The sequence below is a fragment of the Pezoporus occidentalis genome, unplaced genomic scaffold (assembly GCF_034315485.1).
Source record: "Pezoporus occidentalis ecotype Australia unplaced genomic scaffold, CSIRO_AGI_Poc_V1 ctg36, whole genome shotgun sequence".
NCBI classification, from domain to species: Eukaryota; Metazoa; Chordata; class Aves; order Psittaciformes; family Psittacidae; genus Pezoporus; species Pezoporus occidentalis.
In genome coordinates, this window is record NW_026915591.1 from 274,078 (window position 1) to 286,339 (window position 12,262).

General features: G+C 37.6%; 1 protein-coding gene across 2 annotated transcripts in view; it reads right to left on the minus strand.

Moving 5' to 3' along the window:
* Window positions 1–1,062: 1,062 nt before the first annotated feature.
* The window catches only part of JAG2 (jagged canonical Notch ligand 2), a 67,948-nt gene continuing 56,748 nt past the window's right edge, over window positions 1,063–12,262 (minus strand). For both annotated transcript variants that reach the window (XM_062630690.1, XM_062630689.1), the window contains 7 exons: window positions 11,178–11,263; window positions 9,552–9,665; window positions 9,232–9,347; window positions 7,365–7,610; window positions 6,819–6,950; window positions 5,596–5,752; window positions 1,063–3,367 (listed from right to left, as the gene is read on the minus strand). In XM_062630690.1, coding sequence (XP_062486674.1) covers window positions 2,895–3,367; window positions 5,596–5,752; window positions 6,819–6,950; window positions 7,365–7,610; window positions 9,232–9,347; window positions 9,552–9,665; window positions 11,178–11,263 — 1,324 coding nt within the window. In that variant the 3' untranslated portion in view covers window positions 1,063–2,894. The remainder of the gene's footprint in view (window positions 3,368–5,595; window positions 5,753–6,818; window positions 6,951–7,364; window positions 7,611–9,231; window positions 9,348–9,551; window positions 9,666–11,177; window positions 11,264–12,262) is intronic.

Below are 12,262 nucleotides of genomic sequence, written 5' to 3' on the forward strand. Positions count from 1 at the left end.
GGAAGTTGCTCTCTGGAGCAGGGACACACAAGTAACTGCAGCCTCTGAGAATAGCAAACCTTACAAAAAGACATTGTTCAAACCTGTCACTCTCCTGAGCAGTTATAGCATTGCTCCCACTATTTCTGAGGAGCTAACAGCAGTCACTAAGTCTTTTTTCAAGGCACCATGGGGTTGATTTTAGGAAGTCACCAATGAAAAAAAAAAGTTGGTTCTTTATCCCATCTTTAGATTCCTGCTCCCCATCAGGCATTTGTCAAGGACAGGAGACACATTTGAAAAGTGAAAATCAAAGATAACAATAGAATTTGATTTTCAAGATATAGACATGCCAATACTCCAAGAAAAATAACAAGGTAACTGTATGATGACCAGAATAGAAACTCTGCTAAGGTCTAGAATTCTACTTTGGAGGTTGATAGCTATTACAGAAAATTCCACTTTCATATTCCACATTACCCTATGTAAGATTTTACCTTTTACTACAGAGAATATTCTATACAAAAGGTATTGAAGTCACCGTAAGAAACAGGCATAGACCTACTGAACTGAAACATGACAAATAAAAGGCTGGAATGGCTGCAGAATAGAATAGAAAGGTATTACTTTAAAACCCAACTGAGTTTGTCAAGAATACCTCACACCCCTGCATGCCTGAACAGCTCTCTTATCACCCAAGGAAGTAAGGCGATAGTGCTCCCACAAGCCTCTATTCAGCAGCTTTCAAAAAAGGCACATCATACACACAGTCAGTACCTGTCAGCTAAAACCAGTCTTTGTGCTTTTTAAAGAGGCAGCGCAGGGAGACTCCTGGGTTAGGTACTGGAGATGTCCATGTCTCTAGACCCATGTGGGATGATACCACATCCTGTGCAGTCAGTGCTGCAGCAGTGGGCAGAGGACAACACTGCTAAGCTGGCTGGGGAAGTATTGGCACTTGTGTGCAGGCTATAAGGTTACAGGAAGTACCCTGTATTAAATCAGGACTGTCACTCCTCCTTCATTTAGCCTCATCACATCAGAACTCCAAGCGCTTAGGAAGCAAACACGATCTGAAGTATCTTACACACAATGAGGGAATCATTTTATTAGATTATGGAAGACAGCAGCATTACAGTACAAAAAGTTACAAGAGTAGCAGAAAAAAAAAGAAGTGGTTTTGGTTTAAATACTCAGGATTATACTGGGGAACATGAGAAGGATAGTACCCTTTTCTAAACTAACTCCTAACCAGGTTATCAAAATAAGTTCTGAATATTTAGCACAAGTAAAAAAGTTACAACAAACACCATTATAAAATGCTTTAATAAATAGTTTCTTTTCTGAAAGTTTTTTTAAGAACATGTCAAAAAATGTACTAAAACAGAAGATCCTGCAAAGCAAATCCTGCGTTCCTGTATAAAATAACTGATTTCAAAACATTCATGTTTACATTGTTCATGGGCCAGAGTTTATACTCTCAAACATCCGCTTCTCACACTGGTAGGGTAACTAGGTGTATGTAGTGTTATGTTTCTTCAGTAAGTAAAATAAACTTATAGTTTGCCCAGTTAATAGCAATAATAAAAGCCTTTAAAAAAAAATAAAGCCCCAAGAACAAACGCATACGCCTTCCGTGACAAATACCCATTTCTAATGTGGTACTCCCATCCTCTGAGCTTGCCAGCCTTTTTTCTTAAGAGCAAAAGATGAATAAAGCACAACAGAAACAAGATTGAGGAAAATATTGTTCCCTTCATTAGGCCTGTATTTAAACGCAAAAAAAGTAATACCACATGTAATTAACATATTCACAAAAGAAAAACAACAATGCCTTGTTATGTTGGTACTGTACAGTAGATGCACCTGTTAGTGTTCTTGAGATGGACTGAACGTGGGGATAAACAAACATTTCTGGATCTATTTACACACAAGTGGTTATGCTCCTAAATACAAATGACCAACAGATTCCTAACATTGATTGTATTAACATCATTTTCTAATCTGGACATAATACCAAAAAAAGTCTTATAAACTGCCATAAAGCCTCCTTTTTCTGCAACATAAATTAAAAGGAATGACATGTAAAAAAAAAGACCAAAATATTTAAGTTATTAAATCAAATATACAGAGTGATTCATTTAATATGTACATATTTACAGAAAAAAAGCACTTTAACTATTAGAAAATAAACTGTGTCAGTTGGGGAACCTAGAGTTCTCACAATTTTACTATATTGATATGGCAGTCTTTGACAGTTGCTATAGAAAAAGTTTAATCTCAAGGCACTTGTCACATGCTTCAATACTGCAATTCTAAAGTAATTCAACAGAAATAAAAAGGCCACTTTTAATCCACAGTTGAAAGATCTCTATAATTTTTTTTTGTTCCTATTACAAAGTGTGTAAGGCAAATTTGGAAAAATCTTACAGAAGCTACTAACGTAACAAGTGCAGTGAGCTGCCATTAATAGAGATTTAAAGTCAAGAAAGCAGTTTAAAGTTCACACAATTTCCTCAACCAGGAGGTTTTAAAGCCACCATTAAATTAGAGCAAGTAATAAAAAGAAATACATTCTGTAAACAGTGTACAGTCTTTTGTAATAAACTTTACACATATTGAAAATACAACCTCTCCTCTGCCACACAGCGAGTGTATTATAAGTAAACTTTACAAAAATAGCAACTATCAAAGATTACTCATTTTTTTCATCTGACAGTCATTGAATAATTTATACAAGGCTAAAGAAACAAAATAAATTTTATTTATTATTTTTATTTATTTTTTTTACGCAAAATAAAGAAACTATGAACATTTGACTCCAGATATTTTTAGTCCTTGATGCAAAGTGGAGATGTTAATTTTTCCCCTCCCCAGTAAGGGTAGGCACAGTCTGCCTATATTCCAAATACAGGTTAGTCTCTACTGCCTTCAAAGTTTGATGCATTCACATTTTTTACAGATCTGTTGTCCATTTTGCCTATTTGATGGGATTTCTTTACTGGACTGCTCTCTGATGTGTCAGGTGCCTTTGTGGGCAAAGGCTTTGCAAGTTTGTGAGAGAGGAATTTGTCCATTTCCTCATCTCTTTCCTCCTCTTCATCCTCCTCTTCCTCATACTCTACATACTCCTCTACTGCATCACAAGTTCTTTTTTGAGGAGATATGAAGTTTTTGCATTCATAACGAATGTCTTTGTTACTGTAAGATCTGTCTATAGGATTTCGTATGGGATTTAAAGGTGCCCACTGATTATTGGCACCCTCTTCTCTGGGAGGACGACTTCTTTCTCTCTCTTTTCTTCTCTTCCGAGTCCACCACACGCAGATGATTATACAGGTCAGCCATACAATGCTAAATACCGCACAAAGAATTGGAACCAAATAATCTGGAAGGCAAATGAAAGACACAAAAACATCAAAGACTTGAGTTAATAAAACTAGATATATAGCACTGGGCATCTCCAAAAGAAGTATCCATACATAACTACAGGTTATCACTAGAAAGATTTTTAGGAGGAAGATGCCATTACAAGCACAACAATAACTGTTTGAACACACTACTCCATCTAGAGATGTGCTTTACCAACTTAAACCAAGGCAGAGTTTTTCCTGCTTAATGATGTTACACTGGAGATTTTTCCCCTCCAACAGACAAACTGGTTGTATGAGCAGCACCTCTTTGACAAGCATCTATGCTAACCAGCCAAGAAAAACCTCAGTAACATTCTTAAGAAAAAAAATGAGCCTATCCTTGTAGGAGGTAGGCTAAAGAGAGTACTATGCCTCTAAATTGCTCTAGAAGAACTAGCACTTGCAAGAAATATATCCTGCATATCAGAAAGAAGAGTCCTTTGCCATCAAGTCCACAGACATTTATGTATCAGCTATCTCAAAAAAATTTCAGGTTAGAGCTATGTAACCAAATCAGTCATGCACTCTTTAGGGTATTCTTGTTTTACTTCAGAGTAAGACACCATCATATTTTCACTAGAGATAAGAGTCTTCACTGCTCAATGAATAAACAAAATAAGTTGAGGCAATTGCTTTTCTCCACATTCCAGTTACAAAACCCCACTAGTGCTCTCCCAGCCACACGGACCCAGGTTATTTGTTTTAGAAAACCATTCCTGTATGCATAAAGATTCCAGATTCAGAATATTTTTTTCCTTAAAGCTAGAGGAAATCAATTATGTCTAAATGATCACCCCCATCTAGACACTTGCGCATCCCACAGAAATGAGATTCTCAACACAGACATAGGGCTTTATGCCACATTTTATAACAGGTTTCCACCTACCTCACCCAATTAAGGGCTAACAGGAAAACAAACCAAGTCAGGGAATACTAGTCCAGGTTACAGTTTATTTCATAAAATCTCCTATTAAAGGACTAGGGGCCAGTAGTCAGTACTGAACATCTACGTTAAAGTGATGAGTCTGGAAACCATTCTCTACCCCTAGCTACAAGAAGTTGAAGTCTATCCACTTCCTTGGGAGAATCTTTGAATCTTATTGAGGTGGGAGACAAAGTAATCCCCATCCCTTCTGGCCTAGCATTTAACACAGAATCAAAAGAAAGCAGATGAGGTATGTCAGAGACTCAGCTTGAACCTTCATGTCTACACAATTTCTGTTCAAGGAAAGAACAAAGCTGGTACACTCCTTCAGGAGATCTGAAGAACTATCACTATGGCAAAGGCCTTAACAAATTAAAGGCATTCCCTAGAAGGGAAACAGAAGGGAAGCAGAACCTGGCAATTTACTAATTGTTTGGACTATGGGTGGAAGACCTTCCAGCAGATTATGTTTGGGAAGGAGTTGGGAGGGCCTCCCACCATTGTAAGACTTCCGCTCTGGGGCTTAGTTGAACTTGAGCCTATTAGAGATCTTCCAACAAGAGCATCTCCCACCTCACCTAGGCAGAGGAACACAAGCATACAAAATCTTCAATTGCTTATTCTGGCATTGCTCTTGGAGAGGCAGTATTCAGAGATAAAGATCTCTCCAATCACACCATATCCTCATTAAGAGAAATGACCATTACTTTTTAAACCAGCTGTGTACTAGTGAGAAGCGCATGTTGAAAGAGAACAAAGTTTTACATTATCATGACTAACTATTGGAAGATATTACACATCTTTAACTCTTTTTAAGGCAAATAATACGTAAGTGCTTCAGAAGAGAGTTGGTATCACACTATGTGTCTTTGCTCTCACCATATTTTTATTACTTCAGAGTCTTAGCTCCTACAGCACAGCAGCCTCAAGTGATGAGGTTGGGTTAAGGTTAACGCAGGAGAACTGGAAAGGATTCGAACAGTCCATTAAAAGAACTTCTGATCTTGTGAAAGATATGCTTAGACTGGAGAACAGGGTTGGGAGTCAGGGCCAAAACAGTGGCAAGGGTAGGTGGGAATACTATGTAAGAGACGAGGTTGAGTTTAAACTTGCGCATAGGCACAGAACCTTGATTTTAAAGCCACTCTCTTCAATTAGTAATAGCAATTAATTAAACAAACAACCCAACCTATCATTTTCCCCAACATGTAAAGATAAGACTGACAGTAAGGGAACAGAAAATGCTCACACAGAGGATGCATGCATTGGGAATCTTACCTGATGATGAATTCCCAACAACGATGGTCTCTACTTTAACTTCAGTTACCGCCAACATAACAGTGCTGTTTTGCCGCTTAGTGATCGCATTTACTATTATATTAGCAGCATTCTGTATGAGACTATTATCTTCTTCATCTCGATGCGGGACAAAAGACTAAAAGGGAGAGAAGAGGAAAACCAAGAAGTTATTGTGATCGCCTAACTGTGGAAATCTACTTTTTAAATCTAGCTACATCTTAATTGAATTCACTAGGCTGAATTTACAGTAGTTACAAATAGTACCCTCAGAAAGTTTACTGTAGCAATAGCATGGTTATCTCTATCCAGACTGCAGAGGCAGCATCAAGACCTGGTGGATAACATGCCTACTTGATAATCTAGCATACCTCAAATAAACGGCAGCTGACTTCCATGTTACTTACACTGCTGACCTAAACTTAGTCATAGTATGGACTACTTCAAGACATGTGGATTATCTAGATAGAAGCTTGGACTAGTAACAGTCTGCTGTATTTATACCATACACTTTGCTTTTTGCATCATGGCTCAGCACATTATTTACAGTACTCAGAGACAGACAATTCAGCTTTTGCCTGGATAAAACATTTTATAAAAATTAACTCACTCTTGGAAATTAAGCAATTCACAAGCACTGAGAGATTGGGTTCACCTGCTTCTAAAGCAAGTCTTTACCTCAATAGGGCAACGGTTACTTTCATCTACTCAAATTATACCTCCTTCCACTTCCTACTTATGTATTTAATACAATCACAGAATGGTTTGCATTGGAAAGGACCATCTAGTTAAGATCATATAGTTCCAACCCCCCTGCCATGAACAGCTCCAGCAACCATACTGCATATGTACAGCAGAAACTTCTTCATAAGATTCAATCCAGCCACCTGCAACTGTACCTCCTTACTGAGAAGGTCAGTAGCCCAGGATTTCAAGATAGGCAGCTGTTCACTAGTTTCAGCTGAATTAGACTTCAGAATAATTTATCAGGAGGTTGTGGTACTTTCTGTCATTAATGAAACCTGCAGTTTTAACTATCTACTATTACAGGAAATAGCCAGATCACAAAATTGCTTTGCAGTCAGACTAAGCCACAGATTGCAGCAACTGCACTGAAGTGAAACAAGCTTAAACGACCTCTTCCCCAGCTCAAACTAATAAGAAAAAAATAATTCTATGTATATTAATACAAGTCTCATACTTACAATAGCAACTTCCACTGCATTCTCTGTGGAGTACGACAGATCACATAATATTATCAGAGTTCTGTCCCTAGAAACACTCCTAGTAGCTGGTAAATACCGGATTTCAGAACAGATATTTTCAGTTGTAGTACCCTGTTAGAAGCAAAGGAGATTGTATGACTATTTTAACTAAAAAATAGTACAGAAAATTAAGCATCTTCAGGGTTTTTGCAGTTACTGAGACTTGATGAAGGCAGCAAAGAGGGCAGCAAGAAAGGGCTTTAAAATGAAGGGTGAGAAACTGATCTTACATGACTACCACAGTATAGTGTGAGCCCCTCTTGAAATGTGAGAAAGTAGTTCTTTCAGATTTAAAGAAAATAAAATATTCAGCACAAACCCTTATTCTGCCTCACCCTTTTAGACAAAGCACAATTAATAGCAGCAGAAGAGTCTAACAATAAATTTAGCAAGTTTATGATGGCAAAAATCATATTAGAAACATTAATCTTCCAAGTTTTGACATGGAACATATCCCTACATATCTTGTCACAATTTTGCCCTCACCTGGGGGACTTTGTCTCCATTAAAAATTAAAGTAATTCTAGCACAGTCATTGTCCAAGTATCCAGAATTAGGCAGACACTTGATATTGGCAGGCAGAGGTTCAGAGGCACTGCATTCTCCCCAGTCCGTGCATGGTGGCTGAAAACATTTCATATACTTCTCCCGGCATTCTTGACCCATAGGACACTGGTTATTTGAATTATCCCAGTGTCTGTGTAACAGGCAAGGCTTTTTCCCACACCACACCTAGAAATTAAAAAGAACAAAGTACTTTTGCAGTTAATTGCATTTATGCATCAAATCAAAATAAGCCATTCTCATAAAATGGTCATGATCTACTACTGACTGCAAAAGAAAAAAATTAATTCTATTTCAATACTGCTGCAGTCCTAGTAGGATATGGAGTTGCTCTTGCACAAAGATACATTCTATGGACAAAAGAGTAAAAACTGTAAGAATTACCCAAACCATCACTGACTGGCCATATCTCCTTGGAGGCTTACGGATTTGTCCCCCATAACAGAGTTATACAGAAGTTCAAGCATTTATTTTAAACTAGTCATCTAAGCTTCTACAATCTAGAAACACCTCTCCAAAAGAATTAATTTCTCTTCAATATTTATACTGCAATCCATGCCACAGAACACTGAAGATATTAAGAGCTGATGCACATTGGTGATAAGCACTATCATTGCAACCACGCTCCCAGAAGAAAACAGTATGCTGATACCAAGTCACTGAGGTGTAGCAAGCTTCCAAACCACTCCATTTCATGATGTAGCCTTGAAGATTCTATACAGTAAATTCTATACAGCTATTAGTTTGGGTACTTACAGATTTCTTAAAGCAAAATTGTCAGCAAGAAATCATGTTTGTTCCATGAAAGAACTAAACACCACATATGGGCGATTTGCCCATATTTACCACACAAACATTTCTGAGATTCTAGTTACCTTCATGTACTGTTATCTTCTGAAGATATCTCAAACTTGAAATCACAACACCACAAAGGGTCTAAAATAGTGTTTCTAAATGACTAACTGCAAGAGTTATAACTTTACCTACAGTGCCCACCTAGCTAAACAAAGTAAGATTAAGGCTGGATAGAATAATAATAGGACCCAGAGGTTTTTAAACTGGTGCTTCCAGTGAAATGTGGGAGACTGTCGTGTGAGACAGGGTTTCAAGTGCTATTTCTGCTCATCTGGAGCCACCCACTTAGCCTTACAACTTGTCTTACTGATTTTGTCTCTCTGCATCTGCGATATAAAGCTGCACAGGTACCACAAATCCACTGAGGAAGCCTATCTCAGGAGAGCTGAAAGGCTTAGAGCACACATTAACACGTTCAATCGGCATTTAGGCTAGTCTGATTTTTCCTAAGTCACAACCACCAGGATACAGTTTATAATAAATACACTAAAGAATAAATACACAAAAGTTGCCATTTGTCAATTCATAAACCTTCTGAAGCATAATACAAAAAGGCAACTATTACCTGCTGAAACAACTTTTCTGCCTACATGTTCTTTATCTTGGAACTAATGTTTCACAAAATTAGGAGCTCTAAAACTGTGTTTGCAAAGATTTAGCAGAGTCATTCGTTATCCTTTCAAAGATCACTATTCAATTCGAGTTCATACTTCCTTTTCTGCAAAAGTGCCTTTCTGCTTTTAGACAGCTTGTTCTAGCAGGTAGAGAGTAGGACAGTAGCTTATGATTAGAGACAATCCCACAAGTATTTTTTACAGGAAGTCATTAGATTTTTTCTTAAAGGCAGTTTGGGACACACCAATGAACTTGCGCATGAAGAACACTAAGCTTGTTTCAGCCAGAAGGATTTAAGAAAATTGGTCAAAACACCTACCTTGGTGCAGTCAATACGGCCATCCAAACAGTGGCAGTTGTTGCATTCTTGATCCCACCTGCTGCCATGGGGAAATGTCATTCCCTTAAGCCAGCATGGCTTTCCAATTCCAATCACTAGGACAAAAAAAATCCAAAAGGGAACAGACACTCATTCAGACACTTCACCACTATGAGTTACTGAAGCTATACAAATTTAAATAAAATAAAAATACTAGCTACTGTTTCTTCCACATCAGACTACTGTATGTAAACTCTGCACTGGCTGTATTGTACCCTACTGGGTTTGGGGTTAAAGATTGATAGTAGATATAGGAATACCTTCTTGGCACCTAGGACCAATTCTTCCAGGAGGACAAGTGCATCGGTATCCATTTATTTCATCTATACAAGTGGCACCATATCCACAAGGCGAAGACTGGCATTCATCAATATCTAGACAGAAAGTAGGTAAAACTCAATGGAAAGGGCATAGAACATCGTAATTAAACATTTACCAAGATATAATCTGGTAAATACCTGCTTTCTTAATAAGCAAAAGGCAGTTAAGCTTTAGAATTAATCCCCTAATTGGATAGTTCTACCATTTCAGCAGTAACCCAACAGATTTCTCATAACTGCACCCTAAGTGAGGTTCTGGTGATCAAAGCAGCAGTCATATGCTGACTCATGTCACAGCAGAGGTATTGGACAATTGAAGGTGCCAATGTCTTCTCCACATTCAGCTACAGAAATTAAGTCCCACATCTTGTTCTGGCACCAATCTCAAGACATTCAGGCTTCTTAGAAAAGCGCATGCTTTCAGGAAGTTATCACAATGCAAGAACTGAACAATGAATTGGCTCAAAAATGCTCAAAAGAAGCGACTCTTACACTGTTCACCATAAGGAAGAAGTAATAGTTGAGTTTGTAACAGACATTTGATGTTACTTTTTCTTAATAACCATGAAATAGCGAGTAGATTAATACATACAGTTAGCACAAAAGCCTAAAACAAACAAACAATATGCAAAGATTCAGAGATTTGGGCATAGCAATCTATTGAAAGAGGCAAGGAAGCAGAGTTCATTCAAATGCACAGCAATGTGTTGTTATCCTGAGGAAGTGACCAATAGTAATTTATGCAACAGTTTACCAACAAAGGCAACAGAAATCAACCTGTCAAGTTGTGAGCCACCGGCACCAACTACTTCATTTTCAACCACAACCATTCCCTTGCAAAGCATCTTTTGAAAGGCTTCCTTCTATTGTAAATGAAGGCCCATCTAGTCCCTCAAAAACTGTTTAAAACACCAGTTCTTGACTGATGCACAGTATCAGTTCATCTTCTGTGTTTAAAGGACTGGACTTAGAAAGCGAACATGATAAATGTAGTGCAACTGTCACCCATGTCAGCAACACAAAATACCAAATGGTTGTGGAAGGGCATTTGGTTCTATTCTAGCCTCCTTCAGAAGTGTAACAGATTTTATAGCTTTGACGGACCTTCACCACACCCTGCTCCGTTATTCATATGCCAGCAGAACACTCCTGATATTTTTGTTTTCATTTGAGGTGTCTCAGTGTATTTCAGTTTCTGATGTTAAACAGGACACCTGGCCATATTCTTCTTCAACTTCTTTAATAAGTTGCTTATCAAGAAGAATACTTAAAACTTAATTAAGCTTCTATGAAGTCAGTACCCCAGAACATTTGGAATTGTCAAACAAAATCCAGCAAAATCCAAGCTTTTTAAGCAACTCATTTCAGTTTCATTTAGTGACATGAAGAAAGGAAAATAACCTGCCATTATTCACAAGTATCAGTACCTGGCTGACTGGCAGGTGGGTTCTGCTTCGATATTTAGAATTTAGCCAACTTAGTGCAAAAAGGGTCACAGGGTGTTCTTTCCGATTTGTGCATCAGAATAGTACAGCCTTTGAGGTCTTTACCCACACAGGTACTTACTAATTCTGCAGTCAGGGCCAGCAAACCCAGGTGCACATTCACATCGAAACCAATTCACACCATCAACACAGATGCCTCCATTGTAACTGTAAAAGTAACAAACCTATTATTACACAAAGCATTCACAGAGTAGATTCAGTCATCTAAAGATGAGCAAAAATGACAGTTCTCATGTGGCGTGTTTAAATGCAAATTTCTGTTGTCCCTCTTCGTGTACTTTCTCACCATTCAAGAACACAGAATTAAAAAGTCCTTGCTAATTCAGAATATAAGCCTACTTAATAAGCCTTCTACATTGTTTCATTGGTCTCTAATTAAAGCTTTGTTAATTAAACCTTCTGGTGCTGTTCAGGGGGATGGTCTATTCCCATCAATAAAGAAAGCATAATATTAGATAAACAATATGCCTTAGTTACCTGTTAGAACAGCAACATCCTATAAAAGTGCATGCATGGCGAGGGGAAGTGTATTAACAGAACTCAAGGAGATAAAACCTCACTGTAAAGTGAATATGGAAAAAGCCTAAGCTTATGCAAGGCTGGTTTTCTTTAATATATGAAGTACAGGTTACTGCATCAAAATGGATGATAGAGAAAGATAAGGTAGCTGGTTCTCTTCATCCACATTTTTCCCCTACAACTGTAATATCAACTTCTGAAATACTCCCATTGCATACTCCAGAAAATTTTGGTTTTAACATATTTATACATAAGATTTGATCTAGCAGGACATTTTTATATTATCTAAAATTATTTAAACTAACAGGTTTTAATTTATTATTTTTTATTCTAAAACCAAGATGCAGGTGCTTGAGATGTTCACAAGTCTCATTCATTTCATATCACAGTAATTTACTCTGGCACAAAGACAGCACTAAATACTTTTTCCTTTTCACACGAATCAAGTAGGATTGTTTTGTCGTCTTTTTTTTCTGCCAAGGAATAGATAAGGCATGGCAAAAAAAAATATGTTTTAAGACTTTTACACAGGTTGGCTTCAATTATTTTTGGACAGAGTTCTCATCTGGAATGGGAATCCGTATTACAGTGCTCACTTTTATTTTCACAGTAGGTACAGAACTGAAG